General features: G+C 35.5%; 1 protein-coding gene across 1 annotated transcript in view; it reads left to right on the top strand.

Moving 5' to 3' along the window:
- The window catches only part of HDX (highly divergent homeobox), a 137577-nt gene that overhangs the window by 51218 nt on the left and 60739 nt on the right, over positions 1 to 25620 (top strand). The window contains exons 2-3 of the mRNA XM_084869597.1: positions 1978 to 2124; positions 9473 to 10579. Coding sequence (XP_084725723.1) covers positions 1978 to 2124; positions 9473 to 10579 — 1254 coding nt within the window. The remainder of the gene's footprint in view (positions 1 to 1977; positions 2125 to 9472; positions 10580 to 25620) is intronic.

Here is a 25620-nt window from a genome sequence, read left to right as displayed (position 1 = left end):
AGTCCTCCAGAACCGGCGAGGGCTAGACTTGTTATTTCTCCAACAGGGAGGCCTCTGTGCAGCGCTGGGAGAGGCTTGTTGCTTCTATGCCAACCACTCAGGCGTGATAAGGGAGAGCATTAAAACCCTACAGAAGCGACTGAGAGAAAGGGAAAAGGAGAAAGAAAGTCAAGAGGGCTGGTTTGAAGGGCTGTTCAATTAGTCCCCTTGGCTGACCACCCTGATATCAGCCTTGGCGGGACCCCTCCTACTCTTACTTCTAGGCCTGATCAGTGGGCCCATCATAATTAATAGGTTAGTAGCTTTTGTGAGAGAGCGTGTTCAGGCTGTTAAGCTGTTGGCCCTAACCACCCAATACAGCCGAATCGTGCAAACTGAAGATACAGCTGTTTAGCTAACTGCTGATTTCTTGCTTTTGTAAACTTGCTTGCTTACAAAGAAAAGAGGCCGAGGATTTGACCTCTGCTAAGGAACTAAAAGCAGTGGGGAATGAGGAATGGAAAATAACTGACCTTGCCTGGAGGGTAGAAAGTTGCTACTAACCCCTCCTTCCCTGAAGGCCAAATCAACAATCTGGGGTAGTTAAGGCTGAAGGCCAAATCGGCAGGCTGGGTTAGTCAAGGCTAAAAGAACAGGACAAACCAAGAAGGGAGATTAGGCCATCTGGCCGATGCATGCAACCATAGAAACGACCTCCACCCCCCTTTTTTGAAATGTATATAAAAAGCTGGATTTGTAACTGCTTGCTGCTGTTTTTTTTTTTGCCTGCCTGCTCCATCCTGGCGGTGGCAGCCCAGATTCGAATCTGTAATAAAATTTGTTATTTGACTCCGCAATTGGCTATTTGGAGTTGTTTCCCGGGTAGGGGTCTCTGCCTCTTGGGTGGTCTCTGCTCCATTCAACACAGACAAAGGGAAGTTAATTTTTATGTCAGTGTACTTGTTTTTGTGTGTGTGTGTGTGTGTGTGTGTGTGTGTGTGTGTCCCGTAACTAGTATACTAGAATTATTTCTATTTTGTTTGGCTTATAGTGTTGTTGTTTTGTTGTTGTTGTTTTTCTAATTGTGAGGGACACTTTCCTTGGGAAAGGTTTTTTTCTGACTGTCAACTTTTAGCAATAATTTCAGTGTGACAGCTTTTAACAAGAACCTAAAATTGCCTTAATCTAATTATAAGTATTTTATATAAAATGCACTACTAAAATTAACATTTTTAAAAAGAGTTTGACCTGCTTTTTACTTCTGATATTACCAGAGTTGTTTTCCCTTAATATTAAGTATATTATATATTGATGGGAAGGATAAAGTATTTTCTAAATTTCTCTTTTCTAATTATGGTGGTGTTAATTTAATTAAAATACTTTTTATATGGGTTCTTTTTAGTAAAAAGTATGATTTTGATTCTTGATTTGTATACTATATAGTTATTAAAATAATTATTTTAGCATCATCTAGAGTAATTTTCAGTCACTAAAACTTGTTTATTTTCAAGCTTTATAAAGGAGGTTTGTTTTAATATATCAAAAGTACCCTTTTACCCAGAAAGAAAGGAAAATAAGGCACTTTTTTTGTTCCAGAGCACAGCTTCTGGCTATAAGAAATATACCAGATGCCTTGCTTGACAAAGAACAGTGAGTGCCCCTGTTGATAATTGACCACGTATGGCTACCACCATCTCTGGCTTTATTAGCCATAAATATTTATTTCAGTGAAAGACACTATCCAGATAAAGCTTTCACTTTATTGTCTTTAATGTTTGTGTTTTTTCTAAGCAAATTCAATGTATTTCCATTATGTATAATTTTTCAGTGCAAACCTGTCTCCGTTTGGCACACAGATTTTTGCCCACTAATGGGGATTAATTGACTTTAAAATATTTTGCAGCTTCAAAGCACTGAAGTGTTTTTTTAAAAACTTGTAAATTCTACACATACACAGTTTCCCCCCACAATTTTCAGAGTATCTTCTTTTATTTTTAGATGAATCTACGTTCTGTATTTACTGTAGAACAACAAAGGATTTTACAGCGTTATTATGAAAATGGAATGACAAATCAAAGTAAAAATTGCTTTCAGCTAATATTACAGTGTGCACAGGAGACTAAGCTGGACTTCAGTGTAGTCAGGGTAAGTATTGAGGTCTTACATTCTCGAATTTATAGCTTTTTATTCCAAATTATAATTGCTTAATATAAGAAAAACTATGAGGGTATAAAGTCACTAACTTTATAAACAGATTCATTTCCCTGGTATAAATACATTAATTTAAAAATAAACCAAGCTAATTAACTAAAAATAAGTTGGATTTAATCATATATTTAAATATCCCAGTCCTTCAAACTAATGAATACCTTTAAAATTCGTTGTTGATTTTATGATGTCTTTAGCCTAGAATTAATATAGGTAGATAGCCCTACAAAATTATATCAGTAAAACAGGCATTTACTTGAGAGACTATTGTATATCTAGCATATTTTCTTTTATCTAAAAACAAGAAAAAAGCATATTTTCAGGCATTTATAACTTGAGTATTTTTGTCTTTTTAGGAAAATCTAGACTTTCTTATGAATACTTCCTCTGTCTTTTAATTAAAATGCATGCAGTTTAATGGGTTAGCAAGTGAAGGACAATAAATCACAAGGGAGGAAAGTTTTCTTTATCACAATCATATTCATCTGTAAAAATCAGAGCTGTCAAACATTTGAAAAGACAATGAGAAGGTGATAGAGAAGAGGCAAGAGATAAATCTATCAGAACTAGTCACAGATTTCACTAAGTGCATAGGTCCTTTTACGTTTTCTGGACATGCTACAAATCCTGCTGGCGTGAAGCCTTAGGGATTTAAATATTAGCAACTTTCTCCCATCCTTGTCATCATCAGACTAATTTGGTAAAGAGAAATAATGTCTTTTTTGTTTGTTTGTTTTTTCAGAGGAACTTTCAAAGACCATAAAGATAAAAATATCTTGATAAGCAAAATTAGTGGGGTAGGGGCATGAGTGGGGGGGATTGGAATGGGGGTTGAGGACAAATATGTGATATCTTAATCAATAAAGAAATGAATAATTATTAAAAAAAACTAAATGATATATTTATCTTGAAATAAGGGAATTGTGCCACCAATTCTAGGGGTATGATGATATTCAGGATATCTATTATTTATTGACTGAGATCAACCATCATAAAACTAGAAATTTTTCCTATTGATATCTTAAAATTTCATATTTGAAATGCCCTTTAGTGAACCTGAGAAAAAAATGTTTAATTGCTTTAGAAAAAATAATATCCTATCCAATAAAGAGGGAATATGCAAATTGACCATCACACCATCACAAAGTTGGCAGCACCCACAGTGGAGGCGGGTTTCTGTAACACAAGATGGCTGCACCCACAGTGGAGGCTGAGTTCCCCTAACGAGCCTTAAGGAGCAATCAGCAGGAACCTGAGGCTGCGTGGTACTGGGCCTGGGCAGGGGACCCAAGGCTGTGCCTCCTGCCCAGTGGGGCTTGACATGGGACCTCAGGCCATGCCCCCAGCCTGTCAGGGCTTGACAGGGGACCTCAGGCTGTGCCCCCAACCCAGTGGGGCTTGATGGGGGACCTGAGGCTACACCCTCCACCCAGTGCCAGGCCACAGGACCTGAGGCTGTGTGCCTTGCCCAGCTGAGCTTGATGGGAGTGGGGCCGGCCAGGTTTGGATCTTGACCAATGGGGCTGGGCCAGCTGGGTCTGGGTGGTCTTACATGATTTTGAGGTGCCACAGGTGGGTGGGGACTTGACTCTAGGTCCCAAGGCATGCCCCAGACTCTGACAGGAGGGAGTTTTAATATACATTTTACTAATTTTCTTTCATTTCTGACACTTTTATTATAGAGAAAGGGCAAATAGCAATATTAAAATATTTCTTCTAATTAATCCCCTTTAAATGTGCACAAATATTGTGCCCTGGGCCACTAGTAAAGTGTATGATATTTCAAGTTGATGAGATTTTACTTTATAAGTACAAACTCATTCCCACTGCACCTATGGTAACTTTTTTCTTTCTTCCCTTTTTCCCCGTTTTATTTTACCATTGCTTTAAAGTGAAATGCCTTCTTAGGTAACTGCTTTGTGGACTATGACCTTTCACATTTCAAATTTGTTATTGAATCTTTCCTAATAACTTACTTATTGTACTTAAATATTGAGAGTGTTAAAATACACACATTTATATTTATGCTTCAAATGATGTGAAATCTAAAACAAATTATAGAAATAAAAAGAAATAAATTTATAGAATGTAAGTTTACAAGTAAAATGTTATATACATTACAAGGAATTGCGTCGAACAAATTCATTCTCTCTATTGTAGGAGAGTGTACAGAAATTTGGTGTTCCAAATCTAAATTCCAACACAGTTTTGGTAGCTTTCGTAATCAGACAAAAAGAGAGTTCTTTATCAACTCATCATTCACAACGAAACCTCCCCTCAGTATTTTGCTTGATCTGTACGTTCTTTTGAAACATAAATTACTTTTCTCATTTATAATATAGTGTTTGTTGTGTTTTTCTTCATTTTATACAACATAATCTTAATGTAAATAGAATTTAAAGGTTAAAATATCCATGCAAATATAAGTATGACGGGGTAATGGTACAGGAAAACAAAGAGGAAGGTCTTAAAAAAGGAAAATAAGTTGGGAATTTCTAAGAGAAAACTGAAAAAAAAATCTTATGGACACTAAGGAGTGATGACCCAAGTATCTTTCCATTTTTTAAAATATATTTTATTGATTTTTTACAGAGAGGAAGAAAGAGGGATAGAGAGTTAGAAACATCGATGAGAGAGAAACATCAATCAGCTGCCCCATATACACCCCCTACTGGGGATGTGCCCGCAACCAAGGTACATGTTCTTGACCGGAATCAAACCTGGGACCCTTCAGTCCGAAGGCTGACACTCTATCCACCGAGCCAAACTGGTTTCAGCATCTTTCCATTTTTTATCTGGTATCTCTTTCCTAGTCCAAATCCCAAATTAACATATCTATTTGTTTGACCCCTTTTTTCACTCACACCAATAATGCCTTTGGAAAGAAAAATAATGTGTATTCTATAAGCACTGGTAAATTTTAGATTCTGTAAGTGAATCACTTTTAGGAAATTTTATTTTCAGCTATTTGGAACCATCAGACAATGATTTTCCTTATTTTTAACATTTTAAGTGGACATATTTTTAATACCTACTTTATTACTTTACTTCAATAGATAATATTGGAAATAATTAAACCCTTACTTTTTGACTCCAAGTTTCATTATGGAAATCAATTATTGTACTGTGCTCACATAATAATGCTCACAACTTGCTAAGGTATATGGAGTGACTTTCCCCTTTACTAAAATACACCAGTCTAATGATTTCTCACATCAATTCTCATGTATGATTATGTGTGTGTGTTTCTTTCTCCATTTTAGTGAGCAATATGCATTTCGTAAACATTCTTAGCTTTGGTACTAACAAAGTGTCTCCAAAAGCAAACTCAATCACCAAGGCCCCTCATATTTGTGATTTCTAACTTATTATAGAATATAATATACCAAGTTTATTAAATCCTATGTAATAAAAGCCTAATACCTTCATTGTTCACTATACCAGGAGTTCAATTAAGAGTTCAATCAGGGGGTGGGGCTGACCAACCACCTGCAGCCCCTCCCCCTGGCTGGCTCCACCCTTTGATCACCCTTGACCTGATAGGGAATGGGGCCAGCCCACCAACTGCCTGCAGCCTCTCCCCCGGCCAGACCACCCCACTTGGGGGCTGGCCAACCAGACCCCAACTGTGCACGAATTAGTGCACTGAGACTCTAGTTTTATATAAAACAAAATAAAGTGAATTTTAAAGTCAGTGATTGTTTTAATAAAATACATGGGTCTTGTTTCATCTAGGTTGTCTGTCTTCTGAGGTTAGATAGCTGAGTGTCATATGCATATGATATTCTACTGAATTTTATTTTGTGATAGGTAGATAATATAAATACCTAGGGATTTATGTAAATAATATTTGCACTATGTAAATAAGTTATAAATTAGCAATGCACTGGGATCACTCTTAAATTTCTGTGTTAGGGTAAATATTTTGGTATTGTGATGAGAACATGGTAGACTATTTATCTGTTTTCTCAGAAATATTGCCGAGCTGCCCTTCCAATGTAGTAGCTCTTGAGTTCACATTTTGCCAATTAACTATGGTTTCATGTTTATAATTTTTAAATGCAATGCTTATATATGTTTATGAAAATTGTGCCTTATAATTATTTTGCATATTTTTTATACTTGAAAAACAATATCACAATAATTTATTTGGAATATTTGTAAAATTTACCTTTTTGAACCATACATCAAAATTACAGTTATCTAAATAATTTTTTTAAAAAACATTATTTATTGATTAAGATGTTACATATATGTTCTCATTCCCCCATAACCCTCTTCCCCCCAACTCATGTCCTTACCCCCCTGTTGTCTGTGTCATTGGTTGGATTTATATGAGTGCATACACGTCCTTTGGTTGATCTCTCCCCCTTACCCTCATCCTCCCCTACCTTCTTTTTAGATATTTCTCTTGAGTATATACTTTAAAACCTTATAGATTTTTTCTCCTGTCTTATTCTGTGACATTTATATTCATTTGTCCCTCTGTATATAATTCTCACTTCTACGGTTTAGTAAAACTAAATCAGAGCTCATTTAAAATTTCCACAGCCTCATATAAAGCAAAATAGAGCCATCTCAGTTTCTGGAACATTTTCTTTATTAGAGAAATATTAATTACAAAAGTATAAAATGGCCAACAGAGATGACTGTTTCAGGAATTTCTCACCAAAGTGGAAGAGAAGTTTTGAGATCAAGAAAATTGATTTTAAATTCTGGTGGCAGGTATCCACAAGTCACTTAACATTTCTAAATCTCAGTTTCTTTACTTACACAATTTTAAAAATATATTTTATTGATTTTTCACAGAGAGGAAGAGAGAGGGATAGAGAGTTAGAAACATCGACGAGAGAGAATCATCGATCAGCTGCCTCTTGCACACCCCCTACTGGGGATGTGCCCGCAACCAAGGTACATGCCCTTGCCCGGAATCGAACCCAGGACCTTTCAGTCCGCAGGCCGACGCTCTATCCACTGAGCCAAACCGGTCCCGGCTACTTACACAATTTTAAAGTAACACCTACCAAAGGAGATAATATCTATAAAAACATATGATGGGTATTTAATACATGGTAGTTTTTATTTATAGTATTGCAGCAGCATTAATATAGCTTATAGTACAATATAAAGAGCATAGCAAATTGGATCATTTTTGTGGTCTTCTAAAACTTTTGGTCACACAAAAGTTAACCAAATATTAAATCTATCCTGCACCATGTCTGTGTGAAGCTAGTTCATTTAATGTTCTCACTTATTTATTTTTTAAGAATTTTTAATTGATTAATGTGTTTTGGTAGTGTATAATCTGGTGTACATTTTGAAATAATTATAGAGTTTATTGATCACATTATGAAATGAAATATTTCTTATTGCACATTTTAAGAAGAATCATGATTCAATGTAATAATACTAAGATTCTTATAATACATTATTTATATAAAAATACATTTTTGTAATCAATTCCTGAATGCCAATCACTAGTGTTATTTTATTAATAATATATTTTCTGTTTCTACGCCGAGGCAGGTTTGGCTCAATGGATAGAGCGTCGGCTTGGGGACTGAAGGGTCCCGGGTTCGATTCCGGTCAAGGGCATGTACCTTGGTCGCGGGCATATCCCCAGTAGGGGGTGTGCAGGAGGCAGCTGATTGATGACTCTCTCATCGATGTTTCTGGCTCTCTGTCTCTCTCCCTTCCTCTCTGTACAAGAATCAATAAAATATATTTAAATATATATATATATATTTTTTTTTTCTGTTTCTAAAAGCAATACATATTTATAGCATAAAATTGGTACGGAGACAAAAGTGTAAAGAAGAAAATAATTACCATAAATTAATGACAAACAGGAAAATATTTGTAACTTATGACAAAATATTGCTACCTTTCGTAGAAAAATGCTCCTATAAATCAATTAAAAAACAAATACCCAATATGAAAATAAAGAAAGGAAATGGATAAGCAATTCTATCAAAGCAATTTAATAACCATAGTAATTTAAACCAAAACAGCAATTATATACCTCTTATTAACTCCTGGAGTACAAAGGACCACAAAAAAAGGTAATGCAAAGTCTTGATAAGGGTGTGGAGAAAGCAGAACTCTTATAAATACATGGCAGGATACTTTGAAAATATCAAAAAGCACAAGTTTCTTTCTAGAATAATATTCTAACAGACCAATAGCACAAAGATGCATGTACAATGATGTGTGTTGTAGTGTTTCATAATAGTGAATATTTCTTTTTAAAAAAATATATTTTCTTGAATTTTTACAGAGAAGAAGGGAGAGGGATAGAAAGCTAGAAACATCTATTAGAGAGAAACATCGACCAGCTGCCTCCTGCATACCCCCTACTGGGGATGTGCCCGCAACCAATGTACATGCCCTTGACCGGAATCGAACCTGGGCCCTTTCAGTCCGCAGACCGACGCTCTATCCACTGAGCCAAACCGGTTTTGGCAATAGTGAATATTTCTAAAAACAACCTAAATATCTAACAATATTAAATTAACCAAGTTATAAAATATTAATAGAAGAAAAATTCTTAAACCTGAAAATTGCAAGTATATATTTAACACTATTAGAAACATTTTCCAATGACATTACCTTAACTATGCTTCCAATTTTTCATTATTATAAAGAAACATATGATGAGCATCAATACATACAAACTTATATACATCTATGATTATTTTTAGGATAAATTCACAAAAGTGAATTTACTAGGTCAAAGGATATAAACATTTTTTTAAAAATATATTTTGTTGATTTTTTACAGAGTGGAAAGGAAGGATGTAGAGAGTTAGAAACGTTGATGAGAGAGAAACATCAACCAGCTGCCTCTTGCACGCCCCCTATCGGGGATGTGCCCTCAACCAATGTACATGCCCTTGACCAGAATCGAACCTGGGAAATTTCAGTCCGCAGACTGAAGCTCTACCACTGAGCCAAACTGGTTTTGGCAGGATATAAACATTTTTAAAGTTCTTGCTATGGATAAATTAATTGGTTGGGTTTTGAGGACAGGAGCAACAATACAATTCCATTATCAAAGTCCCTTGGTATTTATTAAATACAAGTCCCTGATTATTCTGGACCTTATACTTTAGTTATTTTTAATTTTATTATCTCTCTTTTTTTGTCTTTAATATGTATAGGCCTTGGTTCTCTGACAGATGAAAATACAATTTATCATACAGGAATCGTTTTATCTTGTCTTTTTTGTTAAGAATTTTTCTATAACATATATATATATATATATATATATTTTTTATTCTTCCAGACGTGGGTCGGCAATAAGAGAAGAAAAATGAGCAGTAAAAATTCTGAATCAGGAGCAGCAACAACAGGAACTATTTCTGGTACCTCTTTGTCAGCTCCAGACATTACAGTAAAAAATGTGGTTAATATTTCTCAACCCTCAAGCCAACAGTCTTCTTGGTCATCTGCCAATAATGATGTTATTGTGACTGGAATATACAGTCCAGCCAGTTCATTAAGTAGGCAAGGAACAACTAAATATACAAATACACAAATTACAGAAGCACATAAAATTCCCATTCAGAAAACGGCCAGTGAAAATGGTACTGAGTTTCAGCTGCACATTCCTGTTCAAAGACAAGTAGCACACTGTAAAAATGCCTCTCTGCTCTTGGGTGAAAAAACGATTATCTTGTCAAGACAGACAAGTGTGCTAAATGCTGGAAACTCCGTATATGCAAAGAAAAACTACGGAAGCTCTTCAATGCAAGCCTCTGATATCATGGTATCTCAAAAGCCATCTTGCCACCGACCTTGCAAAATTGAACCAGTTGGAATTCAAAGGCCATATAAACCTGAACACACGCGTCTAACATCACATAACTTATGTGGGCAAAAACCACCTATTAGAGATCCTTACTGTAGAACACAAAACTTAGAAATCCGTGAAGTATTTTCATTGGCAGTTAGTGATTACCCCCAGAGAATTCTGGGAGGAAATCCTCCACAGAAGTCTAGTTCAGCAGAAGGAACTTGTTTGTCCATTGCAATGGAGACTGGAGATGCTGATGATGAATATGCCAGAGAGGAAGAGTTAGCACTGATGGGAGCACAGATACCAAGCTACTCAAGATGTTATGAAAGTTGCAGTTCCCTTCAAGCTGAGAACCAAAGTACAGCTTTGCCAGGACCAGGAAGAAATATGCCAAATTCACAGATGGTGAATATTAGAGACTTGTCAAACAATGTACTGTATCAAAACAGAGACTACCATTTGACACCACGGACCTCATTACATACAGCACCTACAACAATTTACAGTAATACAAATCCACCACGGAATAATTTTTCTTCACATTTTGCATCATCAAACCAATTGAGGTTATCACAAAACCAAAACAATTACCAGGTAATGTGTAAGTTTGTTATATAAAGGTTTTAAAAAGCATTGTTTGGTATAAAAAGCTGTGTTGGTATCCAGTTAGACTTGAGACCTGGGTCCCATAACTCACATTTTGAAGTCATTTTGAGATTTTCTTTCTTTTTCTTTTTTGCTTCAAAATGGTGATTTGGGGTCATCTCTTTGAAGAATCTTGCACTTTTTTGGTCATGTTTAATTATGTGTTTTTTTTCTTTGTGGAATATAATAATTTTTATAACATGGCAGCTTTCTCCTGACATTTAAAATGATTTGACCAGCAAATAGTAGCCTTATGGGAAGCAACTTATTTGCCATCACTAAAATAGGACTCAATTGGCTACATTCATCTCCTTGAACACAGTTTATTCCTATAATGATTTTTACTTGTAGTGTGAGGGGATGTCACTGGATGAGTGGTGCTTTCCCTGGGTACATTTGCAAGGGAAGTTAGTCATTTCTCTAGGTGATGGCTGGGAAGTCAGAGCCAACTCCTTTCTCTAAAAGAAAGTGTTTTATTCAAATGTTCAGTGGAACATTAATCACAGAATCTTTTCAAAAAATGTGTATAAGGCATGTTCAGAATAAAAATTACAGCAAATTGTACCTGTGAAAAAATTAATTACATTACTTTCCCAAATATTTAATTATCTACATGTGCTTCAAATATTCTCAAGAGTGAGGTATAAAACTTTCTCAGAACACCCTTTAAAGTCATAGATCACCTCTTAAAAATCTGTTTCAGAGAATTTGAATTGCAGAGCATGAATATTTGCCTTTTTTTCCTTGCTACTAGCTAGACTTTAATTTGTTCAAACACAATATTTAAATTTTATCTGAATTTAAGATGCTTCCTGGCTATTCTCAATTAACATAAAAAATAAACTTACCTTATCTCCCTTCATTTTATAATACTCTACTTCAAAATGAAAAGTAATATTAGAGTATGAGAGCCATCCCCCTGGCACCTAGCCTTAACAGAAGAGGACTCTATCATCATCATTAGTCATAATTTTTATTGAGAGTCTACCAATTTTTCTGTATTTGCTCTTTCCTAAAGCATACTTAAACTAACATTGAATCATACCATAAAGTTCCTCCTCAACACCCCTTTCATTCCCTGCTTTTATTTTTTTACTTTTTCACCCCTTCAGTTTTGTGTTTAATAACAATATTGACAATATGTTTAGCATTGTCGAAAGTTTTACACAGGCATCATCAGTTACATTATATACTTGATCTCACTTAATCTCTGTGGCTATCTAGACATACAGATACTTGATCCACATTCCAATAACTTGTCCAGGATCACACAGCCAGTACATGTGAGAGCCACGATACAACTCAGATATATACCATTTTTTCTCCTGCTTTACCATAAACCCTAACAATGTTAAATGCATTAGAGTATTTGGAGGTCTGAGAGTAAAATTTAAATTTTTAATTTTTCATAAGTTGAAAAATTAATTTTTCATAAGCTGAAGAATTAATTTTTCATAAGCTGAAACTTTTCCCATAAGGACAATTTATCCTATAGTTATAGTCTCTATTTTTCATAGTCTCTATTTTTTCCTGAAAAAACTTTTAAAGGGATTTAATTTACATAAAATAACTTTAAGTGGAATAAAACTTAGCTAATTTTTAAAGAGTGATATTTTTAAAGAAAAACAGTCTGACATTATTTCGAGCATGGGTTTAGAGCTTAATATACCTGGATTCAATCTAGGCTCTGCCACTTTCTACTTGTGTGATTTCGGGCAAGTGACAGTTTCCTCATTTGTATAGTATGGTTAGTAACACCTACTTTTCAGGAATGCTGTATCAAGAAATGGCACAATCCGTGCCAGGCTCCTTGCTTGCTCCGTGGTTTAAATTTTCTTATATTTACAACCTCACAATTAGACAGTTAATGAAATTGCTAGTTTAGGACTTCATATTCTAGAAGCATGTTGCAGGAAGATTCCTCCAATAGGGCTTCCTGCTGCGGTCTGCTTCCCTCCCTTCTCTCCAACCCCGCCTGCTTCCCCCCCTTCTCCACTACCCTGCTTGCTTGCTTGTTTCTCTGCAGCTTCGTTCTCTTCTGCAGCGCGTGGCTTCTTTCTAGGCTGTCTTCAGTCTTCCCTCTGTGCCAAGATATGCAAAGTAACCACCATCTTGGTTGGGTTAATTTTCATTCTTGCTCCTGATGGGCTTGTGGGTGTGGCTTGTGGACTTAGTGGAGGTATGGTCAATTTGCATGTTTATCTTTTATTAGATGGGATTTCAAGTAAAATATTGCAATATCATATTGTAGTTGGGGACATAATAGATGTAGTGCTGGCTGAGAGGAGACTGGAGATCAGCTATCAACTTCGTCGTCATCTATCAATTAAAATCCCATGCATTTCTCTCTTTTTAAAAAAATATGTTTTATTGATTTTTTACAGAGAGGAGGGGAGAGAGATAGAGAGCTAGAAACGTCGATGAGAGAACATCGACCAGCTGCCTCCTGTACACCCCCCACCGGGGATGTGCCCACAACCAATGTACATGGCCCTGACCGGAATCGAACCTGGGACCTTTCAGTCCGCAGACCGACGCTCTACCACTGAGCCAAACCAGTTTCGGCATCATGCATTTCTCTTTATATTATACCAGACCTCCTCCAACTTGGCTTGGGACAGTATGTTTGCAGAGAACTCTTGGGGCATCATTACCCCGCCTTTCTTTTAATTAGTGGATGGTTGGGGGAAACAAGGCAGCCTGGGGAAGTGTTATAAATCAGGTTTAGCATCTTAGTTTATTAGGGTTGCTATAGTATAGCAAAAACACCATACACTGGTGGCTTAAACAACAAAAATTTATTTCTCCCAGTTTTGGAGGCAAGATCAAGTTTTTGGCAGATTCTGTGTCTGGTAAGATTCCATTTCTTAATGCATAAGAAGACCATCTTCTCACTGTGTCTTTATAAGGAGTAAGGAAGTGTCTTTTGTAACAGCACTAATCCCATTCTTGAGAATTCACTACCTTCTAAAAGCCCAATCTCAAAAATACTATCACATTAGGTTTCAACAGCTGGGACACAAGCATTCAGTCCATGTTACTTATTCTCCAAGATTTTAATAAAGCTCATTACCAAGCTGTATTTCTGTAACATCATGACTTAGAATAATAGAATGTCTGGCCATCTTGGCAGCTTTCTAGATGTGAAACTAAGCATACAATTCTATTTCATTTTTGTCCCTGGGAATATGTAACAGAGATATTTGTCTCTTCATTTTGTTACACTTCGTATCTTCAACTTAGTGCTGAAGGATAGTCTAATTCCAAGCTATCTTGGTGAATAAGTACAAATTGAGGGAATTCTAAAGGATGCTAACAAGTTTAAATCTGCTCTTATTTGCAGTCCCTTGGGAATCATAATAAAGTTAAAGTAGTAGTAAGGAAACTGTTAGGAGGTTGCTGTACCAGGATACCATAGCCCAATTACATTAAAAAACTTTCCAGGCTAACTTCACTCCTTAGAGGACATACTGAAGCCCCTATTGGTCTCTAAAGTGCCATTCACATTTTATGCCATTGCTGTTAGTCCACTATTTATCATTAGCTTTTAATTATTAAAGATTTATAATTAATAAGAATTTATGTAAAGATATAGGAACATTTAGGAAGATAAGTGCTATAAGATTTTTTTGTTGCAATTATCATTATGGCTTAATAATTAACTGCATTCCCAACCTTCCTGAACTTCATAAAGATTTAAAAGCTGCTTCTTCTTCTTCTTCTTCTTCTTCTTCTTCTTCTTCTTCTTCTTCTTCTTCTTCTTCTTTTACGTACCCTTGACCAGAATTGAACCCAGGACCCTTCGATTCCCAGGCTGACGCGCTATCCACTGAGCCAAACCAGCCAAGGGTTGAGCTTCTTTTAAAAGATACTTTATAAGTTCAATGGATTTATCCCTATTAGTAAAAGTGCTTTGGTAGTGCCTTCCAACTTTCATTAGTATTTCTGGATTCTGGTGCATTTAAATATATATATATATATATATATATATATATATATATATATATATATATATATATGTGTGTGTGTGTGTGTGTGTGTGTGTGTGTGTGTGTGTGTGTGTTTAATAGTTGCAAAAATTTTAAACATCATGGCATTCTAAACCAGTATAAATGATATTTTGCTCTGAGGAAAATGAAGGTCAATAATATTCAGTGACTGTTAAAATATTAATAATTTTCAGGCAAATATTCAACTTCAAGAAAGTAACAGTAGTCTGTATTGAATGGCTTTAGTTAACAGATATAATTTTACAGAACTTCATTGCGATAAAATTCACATAGTTTAGAATTCACATATTAGAAGTATATAATTGGCCCTGGCCTGGTAGCTCAGATTGTTAGAATGTCTTGATATGCCAAGGTTGCAGGTTTGATACCCAGTCAGGGCACATACGAGAATCAACCAATAATGCATTAATAAGTGGAACAACAAATTGATGTTTCTCTCTCCTCTCTCTCTCAAATCAATCAATCAATTAAAAAGAAGTGTATAATTATTTTTTATATATTCAGGAAGATGTTCAAGCAGCACCCTAATCTAATTTTAGAATATTTAATCACTTCATAAATGAATGATGTACCCATTAGCACACCAAATCCCCCATCCCAGCAGTAGAACAATCACTAATCTTTTTTTCCTATTTCTGCAGAATTAGCTATTTTAGATATTATTACAGGTGGAATTATACAACTTGTGTTCTTTTGTAACTGGTTTCTTTCAGTTACCATAATGTTTCCAAGATTTGTACAGGTTGTAGTAAGTGTCAGCATTTCATTTTATTACTCTTTATGTATACTGCCATCCATTAGTTGCTGGACATTGGATTTTTTCTACATTTGTCTATTGTGAATAATGCTATGAACATTCACATACAAATTTTTGTATGGACCTATGTTTCCAAGTCTTGGGGATGTATATTTAGGAATGGATGTCCAGTTCATATTGCAAATCTATGCTTAACATTTTAAGAAACTGACAAAACTTTTTCTAAAATGCCTGTACCACTTTACACTCCCATATTAATGTATAATGTATCTAGTCTCTCCACATCTGAACCAATATTTATGTCAGTCATTTTTGATTTAGCTGCTTTCATGGGTGTGAAATATCTCATAGAGGTTTTGATTTGCATTGCCCTGTTAGCTATTAATGTTAACCCTCTTTTCTTGTGCTTAATAGCCATGTGAGTATTTCATTTGGAGAAATGTTTATTCAGATAATTGGTACGTTTTTCTTTTTTTTTCTTTTTGAGTTGTAAGTGTTCAGTTTTTTTTATATATTCTCTATAATAGTCCTTGTTATATTTATGATTTGAAAATATTGTCTCCCACTCCATATGCTGTCTTTTCACTTTCTTGAGGGTAATGTTTATACATGAATGTTTTTAATTTTTATGAAGTTCAATACACCTATTGTCACTTATGCTTTCAGTGTTGTATCAAAGAAAATAATATCTTAAGGCAAAGTAGCAAAGACCGACATTTATGTTTTCTTCTAAAAATCTTATATTTGTGTATCTTATACTAGTATGTAGGCCTTTCATCTGTTTTGATACAGTGTTTGCATATGGAATGAGAGAGGAGTTCATTTTGATTCTTTTGCATATGTATATTCAGGTATCACAGCACTATTTGTTGAAAGCACTATACATTCCGCAATGAATAATGCTTTTGCTATTCTTCTCAAAATCAATTGATCATATGTAAGAGTTTATTTCTGGGTATATAATCTATCCATTTGCATATCTATTTGTATATGTGTATTTTTATGTCAATACAACATTGTTTTGATTACTGTAACTTTATTAGAAGTTTTGAAATTGGGAAGTGAGTCATCCAACTGAATTCTTTTCAAATTAATTTTGTCTGTTCTAGGTACCTTGCATTTACATATGACTTTTAGGATCACCTTGTCACTTTCTGCAAAAGAAAGCCACCTGGACTATTTATAGAGATTATGTTCCATTGTATAGCAATTTGGGAATATTGCCATTATAATTATATTGAGTCTTCTGATCCATATATGCCTTTCCACTTATTACATCTTCTTTAATTTTTAAATAATTTGTTCTAGTTTTCAGTAGATAATGCTTGCGTTTATTCTATTAAATTTATTCTGAAGTATATGACTCTTTCTGATGCTACTTTAAATGAAATTTCTATACTAATTTAATTGTATTGCTCATTAATTTTTTAATATCAAATTCTGAAAACTAATATATTACTTATAGTAAACAACAGGGAATCCCATCGACAAGCACAGATAGCTTTTACTTGTGTAAAATTTTACTTCTTTTTATTGACTAATTTCTAGTAACTCTAATACCGTGTTGAATAGAAATGGTACAAGATATGTTTCTCTTCCTATGGATCTTAGGTGGAAAACGTTAAATATGATGTCATCTGTTGAATTTTGTAGATGCTCTTTGTCAGGATGAGGAGGTTCTCTTTCATTCCTGGTATGTTAACTGATTTTCTCGTGAAAGGATATTTATTTTTGTCAAATGATATTTCTGTATCTAATGAGAAATTCTGTGCATTTCTTTATATTTTATCAATATAGAGTATTACATCTTTTTCTTTTTCTTTTTTCAGTAATTATTTTTGTATATTTTTCAGATTAAAATATAATTGACATAGAGCACTGTATACCTTAAGTTGTACAGCCATAATTATTTCAGTTACTTATATTGTGAAGTTGCCATAATAAGATTAGTCAATATAGAGTGTTTTAGTTAATAACAGTGTTTTTCTTCTTGTGGTGAGAACTCTTAGAGCTAATCTCTTAACAACTTTCAAATATACTATACAGCAATGTTAACTATAATTATTCTATTGTACATTATATACCTAGTACTTATTTATCTTATATAACTGAAAGTTTGTACCTTTTGAACACCTTCATCTAATTCCCCCAAACCCTGGTACCCACAGTCTGATCTCTTTTTATATGAGATTTTAATTTTTTTTTTTTTACGTTTCACATATAAATGAGATAATATGGTATGTATTTATCTTTGTCTGATATATTTCAATTAGTATAATGTCCCTAAGGTCCATTCATGTTGTCACTTATACCAGGTTTTCCTTCTTTTTCAGAGCTGAATATTTATCCAATACATACGGGGTGTCCCAAAATAACATATACACAATTTGAATGATTATAAACTCAGTGTTTATTAACACACAGTTCATTTTCAACATTTAAAAGAATCTACAGAAATGAGTAACTTTTATTTTTTGTCAATGCCTGTTTTTAAATTGATGACTTTTCTGGTCCGGGCACTGCTGATAATGTGAAGCAATGAAATTGCACACATCAATAATCATTTTATTCGGCATTTGTGCACCCTCATTTCATCAACTGTTGCAACCTTATCTTTTATGTATCCTTATTTGAAAAAGTCTAGTGGCACTAAATTTTCTCTGTTCAATGCTTAGTCTGGCTTCACCCATTATTTTAAATCAGCTAAACCTGAAAAAAAGTGAAAATTAAGTGAGTTATCAGCTTTAAAGTATGTTTACAGCCCTAGCCGGCTTGGCTCAGTGGATAGAGAATAGGCCTGTGGACTGAAGGGTCATGGGTTTGATTCGGGTCAAGGGCATATGCCTGGGTTGCGGGCTCTATCCCCAGTAAGGGGTGTGTAGGAGGCAGCCAATCAATGATTCTCTCTCAAGATTATTGATGTTTCTATTTCTCCCTTTCCCTTCCTCTCTGAAATCAGTAAAAATATTTTTAAAATATGTATACATTTTGAGAACACCCTATATATAGTAAAAACTACAAAATACAATACATTATGTAGTTTTTCTAATACATATATATTATAGCAGCATTATTTACAACAGCCAATATATGGAAACAGCTTAAATGAATGAACATAAGCCATTTCCATATCTTGGCGATGGAGATATCTCTTTGACAAAATGTTTTCATTGACTTTGGATCTATTCCCAGAAGTGGAACTGCTGGATTGTGTGATAGCTTTATTTTTAATATTTTGTGGAACCACCATACTGTTTTCCATGGTGGCTGTATCAATTTATAATCCCAACAACAATGCACAAGTGTTGCCTTTTATCTACATTCTGTCACCACTTTTTATCTCTAATTATTTTATGCTAGCTATCATAACAAACTTAAGGTGATATCCCATTGTGGTTTTTTAAATAATTTTTTTTTCTTAAACTATTACATATTTCTACTTTTTTTCTCCATTGACCTCCTCCAGCCTGCTCCTACTCCTCCCCCCCACAGGCCTTCAACACCCTATTATCTGTGTCCATGGGTTATGCATACATGCATACAAGGTCTTTGGTTGATTACCTCCCACCCACCACTGTGTTTTTTATTTGCGTTTTCCTTTTTTGATTAGTGATGTTGAGCACATTTTCATGTATCTATTAGTCTTTTATATATTTTGGATATTAATCCCTAATTAGACACATGGCTTTAAAATATTTTCCCATTTTTTATGTTGTCTTTACATTTTGTTGATCTTTTTTATTTCTGTGCAGAGTTATTTAGTTTGATGTTGTCCCACATATATTGCTGTTTACTTTCTTTCTTGCTTGTGCTTTAACAGCCACATGCAAAAATCATTGCTCAGGCCCATGTCAAGTAGATTTTTCCTATGATTTCTTTGAGAAGTTTTATGATTTCCAGTCTTACATTTAAGTCTGCAGTCTATTTTGAGTTAATTTTTGTGAATGGGTTAAGATAGAGATCTAGTTTCATTTTTTTGTATGCAAATATCCAATTTTCCCAGTACTATTTTTTGAAGAGAAAATACTTTCTCCATTGAGTTTTCTTGGCTTCCTTATCAACTATTAGTTTATAGTAAATGCACTGGTATATTTCTGAGATCTTGATTTTGTTCTGTTGGCTTGTGCATCTTTTTTCTAATCTTTATCGTTGAAAGTATTACATATGTCCTATTTTTTCACCATTGACCCCTTCTAGCCTGCTTCCATCCTCTGCCCCTGGTCTTTATCACACTATTATCTGTGTCCATGGGTTATGCATATTTGCATAAGAGTTATTTTTATGCCAGTACCTTACTGTTTGATTACTATAGCTTTTTCAAATAGCTTGAAATTAGGAATTGTGATGTCCCTATTGCTTTGATCCTTCTCAGGATTACTTTGTCTATTTAGAGTCTTTTATGGTTTCATACAAATTTTAGGATTATTTTCTACTTTCCTAAAAAATGCATTAAGAATCTTGATAAGGACTGCATTGAATCTATAGATGGGCTGGGTTTTATGGACATTTTAACAATATTAGTTTTTTCAGTCCATGAACACAGGATGCTGTTCCATATACTTGTATCTTTTTCAAATTCTTTTATCAATGCCTTATGATTTTCAGAGTAGATACTTTTTACCTCCTAGATGAATTTATTCCTGATTATTTTGTTGTTTATAATGCTATTTAAAATTGGATTATTTTCTTTACTTCGTTTTCAAATAATTTATTGTTAATGTAAAGAAATGTTGCTGGATGGCAGAATAGGTAAACATTGGTAATTGGCACCTTTCAAAACCATATCAAAATTACAACTATAATACAGAGCAGTAATCATTCAGAACCACCTGGAATCTGGCTGGATAGAAGTACTACAGCTAGACAATTAAAGAGGAAAGCACATCGAAACTCGTAGGAGGAGTGGAGGCACAGAACAGGCTGGTCTGACACACTCATGTGGGAATATTGTGGATGTGGAGGCCTATCGTGAGGAATAAGGGGTCCCAGTCCCACACTATTCCCCAAACCCTGGGATCTAAAGCTAGAAAGAAAAACTCCCATCAGTTTGGGCTGTAAAAACCAGTATGAATTGTGGCTGAGTGACATAGAAGCTCCTGGAGACCTAGGCAGTTTCTCTTAAAGAGCTGGTATGCAGACTTACTCATACTCGATTTCTCTAGGCTCCCATACTGGGATGGCAGCTTGAAAGGAACCTGACACATTTGGGGAAGAATTGGACTGTCTGAGATCAGAACAAGAACATGAATTTATCCCAGGCAAAGGTGACTGGGGAGGTTGGACCTTACAGGACACTTACTACACGAGGTATCTCTACGAATTCCAGGAGACATAGCAGCTCTACTTAATACATAGAAAGAAACACAGGGAAGGAACCAAAATACAGAGATAAAACAAGCAAACAGCAACAACAACAACAAAAACAACCACATGTCACAAATGAAAGAACAGAAGAAATCCCCAGAAAAAGAACTAAATGGAAAGGAAGTAAGCAAGCTACTAGATACAGAGTTCAGAAGAATGATTATAAGGTTGCTCAATAATCTTAATGAGAGATTCAAGGGACTTAGTGAGACTTTCAAGGATCTTGGTGAGAATTTCAACAACTCCCTTAAATTGTCCTCCTGTTTTTTAGTTTTTTCTTTTTTTTCTTTTTGGTTCTCTGACTCCGTGACCTTTCTACCCTGTCTTCTAAATCACTGATCAGATCCTTGGTTTCCCCTAATCTGTTGTGTATTTTTTCCACTGTGTTCTTTATTAATGCTATGTCATACTTCATAGTTAGTATGTCTTTTCTCATGCTGTTGGGCATCTTTGCCATTATTTCTCTGAACCCTGTCTGAATGAAACCACAGAGACTAGAATAATAAGAAATAAATAAAGCAAATACATAAAGATAAATGAAAAATGAAGAAAGAAAGGAAATATAAAATATAAAACAGAAAATGTAATTAAAAATGAAGAAAAAAAGTGAAGTGGCATTTGTTTCAGCAGAGTTTAGTGCCTCATGGGGGATCCCTTTGGATCCTACTCTTCTGTTCTGACTGGACTTTTGGGCTTCCTGTGAGCTGTTCAGTACTAACTACTTTCAGAAACTGTCCTCCTCTGTCTTTTTGCAACCTACTTGAAGTTCCAAGAGATTCACAGACCCACCTTTTGTCTCTGTCTCCATAGAACTTGGCTGCAGGCAGGAGGTGTCAATCTGCCCTGTAAAGTATTTTTGTTAGCAGTTTAGGGCTCAAGGCTGGGTCAGCAAACATCCTTTGTTCCCATGGCTCCTCCTCTGCTCATCTTTGCCTGCTATCCAGCTATCAATCTCAATCACTCAGAAGTCTGTTTCTGAAAGACCTTTAGGCAGAGGAGGTTTTGTTTGGCTTTCAGGGAATGTGGTGGGTGTGTTTCCCTCTCTCATAGCCATTGCACTTCATGTGACCCAAAAAATATTACTCTGCCCTGGGTTGGACAGAGATCCTTGTATGGAGATCAACGGGGTCTGCTGGAAACCTGGAGTTTTTATCAGTTCTCCAGTGTGGGGAAACTATCAGTCCTTGTCGTCAGGATAGTGGGGCAGACAGCCCCTCCCCTATTTCAGTCATGGATGCTCCCTGAGACTATTCCAAACCCATAGGCATTGCCTCTTTTTTTGTTCTCTCTGAAAAATCTCAGAATGCAGGGCTCCTGAAGTTGGAACAGGCTGTATCATTTAGGGAAGTTTTTAAGGTTTTTTGTGTTGTTTTTTTTTTCCTTTTCCTACCCCTTGTCTACTGGGAGTTGCTACTTCTCTCAGGAAAAAATGGCCATTTCAGTTTGGGGGCTTAGGACCAAATACTCCTGGCTGCTGCTTGTCCACATCTCCCTGAAATGCTTTCCACCCCAGCTTTTCTTTAGACATCTTGAGTACATGTATCTTGCACCAAAGCTTTGGGTGAGTAAGTGCAAATAAAAAAATTTGTGCTCTGAGTTAAAAAACAAAAACAACAACAAAAAAACAAAATTGCGACTTTCTATCTGACTGGCTCAGATCTACCAGCTCCAGGCTCCATCTGGACCAGCAGCCCTGCTGCCTTTCATGGCTGGATGTCACATGAATCATGGGCATCGGCTCTGGTGCTTCAGACTGTGGACCGAGCAATTCCTCCTCAGTGTTGGCCTGCTGGCCTGCCACCGCTGGGAGCTGGGTCAGTTCCCGTTAATATCTCACCCTTTCTTCTGGTCTCCAGGTGTTTTCTGTCCTTCCTTGATGTAATTATCCTTCTCAGCTGGACCTCAGTTGGTAATTACAGGTGAATGTTCTCCAATTTTGTTGTATTTCCAGGTGCATGACAGATCTATCTGTCAACCTTTTTTGTTTTTTTCTCTCCTGGGCACTCCATTTTTTAACCTTTAAACTAGAATTCTGTGTTATGCACCACTATTACCATAATATAGAATCTAAATTTTACTATATGTTACAATTACACTACCTCTTTGTGTTTTATTTTACTTAACTTTATTTCACTTCTACTCAAATAACATTCTTTAGCATTTCTTGCAAGACAGACCTGCTGGTAATGATTTTCTCAGCTTCTGTTTGTCCCAGAAAGTATTTATTCTTCGTTTATTTCTGAATGACAGCTCTGCCATGTATAGAACTCTTTGTTGACAGTTATTGTCTTTCAATATTTTGAATTTGTCATCCCATTCTCCCTTGCCTGCAAAGTTTATGTGGAGAAATCCACCAATAATCTTATAATGATTCCCTTGTATTTAAGTTCTCTCTTTTCTCTCACTTCTCTTAAAAGTCTTTCCTTGTTTTTGAATTTTGACAAGTTATAATGTGCCTAATGTAGCCCTATTCAAGTTCATCCTATTTTGATTCTGGATGCCCATTTCTTTTCCCAAACTTGGGCCATTATTCATTTAAATATACTTTTTGTGTTTCTCTTTTTCTCTACTCCTTCTGGAATTTGCATAAATTTAATACTGTTTCTTTATTCGTGTTTCATAATTCCTATAGGTTTTTATCACTTTTTCATTTTTTTTTCATTTTGCTCCTCTGACTTAGGATATTTCAAATACCCTATCATCCAGATTATTTTTCTTTTTTCCCTGCATGGTCAAGCCTACTTTTGAAACCTTATTGAATTCTTCAATTTATTGTACTTGTATTTTTCAACCTAGGATTTCTGGGAGTTTTGATAATTGCTATTTCCTTGTCAACCTTCTATTTGTTCATGCATTGTGTGTGTTTTTTTTTTAATTTTGTTTAGTTTTCTGTCTCTGTCTTCTTAATATTCACAAAATTTCCTTTAGATAATTATTCTGAATTTTTTTGTCTGACAATTCATAGATATCAATTTTTAGTACAAATTATTGAATCTTTGTTTGTTCTTTTTGTAATGTCCTATTTACCTGATTCCTCATTATTCTTGATTCCTTATGTTGGTATATGCACTTATGAATAATGGGTTCCTCTTACAGACTTTATAGGTCCACTTTGGCAGACAATTATTCACCAGTTAACCCAGATTGTGCTTCTGGTTGTATCTTCTGATGATGTCGTTGTGCAGGCAGAACCTGCTTTTGTGTTCTATTTGGAAGCAAGTCTACTCTTCCAGTTCTGAGGAATGGGGATGGAGGAACATTTGGATAAGACTGCTGGCTTGGTTTCTAACCCAAGTGAGGCCTTAATATGGATTCTGGAGGTGCCTGGATTCTCTGATCAGATTAGCAGATGATTGGGACTGGATTATATATTCAGTAGCAGATGAGGGTCAGAATTAGTTTCCCTTCCCTGGCAATTCATCAGGATGGGACCAAGGACTTATATTGATTATTGTTTGGGGACCTGAATCAGGCAAGAGTGTGTGAGGAATGAATCCCTTGATTAGTGAAGCACCCAGTTTTGCTCTGCAGGAAACCATGGACTATGCTGTTTGTTCCAGTGCCACTGTTTACAGTGCTGTTTATTGGGTGGTGCAGCTTCTTGTATGCTCTTAGTTAGGTTCCCTGGTAAGAAAGACTGAAGGCTGTATTAAGTTATGAGCAAGGCTACTAATTACCGTGTTTCCCCAAAAATAAGACATCCTCCGAAAATAAGACCTACTTACAGGTTTCCTTCTGAGTGAAATATAAGGCATCCCCCGAAAATAAGGCCCCCCCCTAGGCTAAACATGAGAGATTTGGTCCACTGATTCTGAAAGAAATGGAGTCACAAGAAATTCACCAGGAAATTCAGGAATTGGATTGTTATGATGATGTTCCAGAAGATGATGACATGATTGTCATTGAATAAATGAGTAAATTCTTGATACTGTAGGATTCACAGTTTGTCTGGTTTGTGTTGACAACTACCGTACTACCATACTGTATACAGGTAATAAATTTCCTTTATTTTCATTTAACAATAAATGTGTACCGTATTCTTCTTTATGGAAAAATAAGACATCCCCTGAAAATAAGACCTAGCTCATCTTGGGAGCAAAAATTAATATAAGACACTGTCTTATTTTCGGGGAAACAGGGTAGATACCCTGCCTATGCACAGCAGGAGAGTCAGATTTAAAACCAGTAAAACTCTTTATTGTCTTAACTCAAACCAACTCATACCCCAGTTCCATGGCTGTACTAGCTTTTCTCTGAAATTGATTGGCTTTGTCTAATCTCACAGCTTAAGTGCTTCTGAGCCACACATTATTCAGTTATTTTTCTGCCAATCCTTCTGGTCAAATGAAGCTGAAAGACACTATAAAGTGGATGGGACTATGTCTCAGTTTCCTTGCTTGGGCAGGAGAAAGAGGGGCTGCTTTAGGCTACTCTCAATTTCTCAAACATGTTCTGTGATCAGAAGGGGCTGGGGACCAATCTCAGGATTATCTATGAATTTATCATTCTGCTTTGACATGGCCCTGGAAGCCTCCATACCTGGTATTAGATTTGTTCTGGGGATGATCTGCTCTGCTCATCCGTCTATAGGTTTGAGCTCCACTCACTCAACTTTTAGGATAGTCACTGCGCTTATGGTCAAATGGGACTAGAAATCACTTTCTACATTGAGTGTAGCTATGACTGAGCACCTAGTTTGGCATGGGAAAACCCAGCTCTAGGATCAGAAAATTCTTCTTTTGTAGATCTGAATCAAACATATCTGTACCATGTTGAGTTCCCTGACTTGAGGGTATCCAAGTTGGTTCTAGGGATGAGCAAAGCTGCTGGATGAGATTGTTATTGAGACATTACATGTA

This window comes from Pipistrellus hanaki, assembly GCF_964339955.1.
Source record: "Pipistrellus hanaki genome assembly, chromosome: X".
NCBI lineage: Eukaryota > Metazoa > Chordata > Mammalia > Chiroptera > Vespertilionidae > Pipistrellus > Pipistrellus hanaki.
This window is presented reverse-complemented; position numbering and strand designations above follow the sequence as displayed.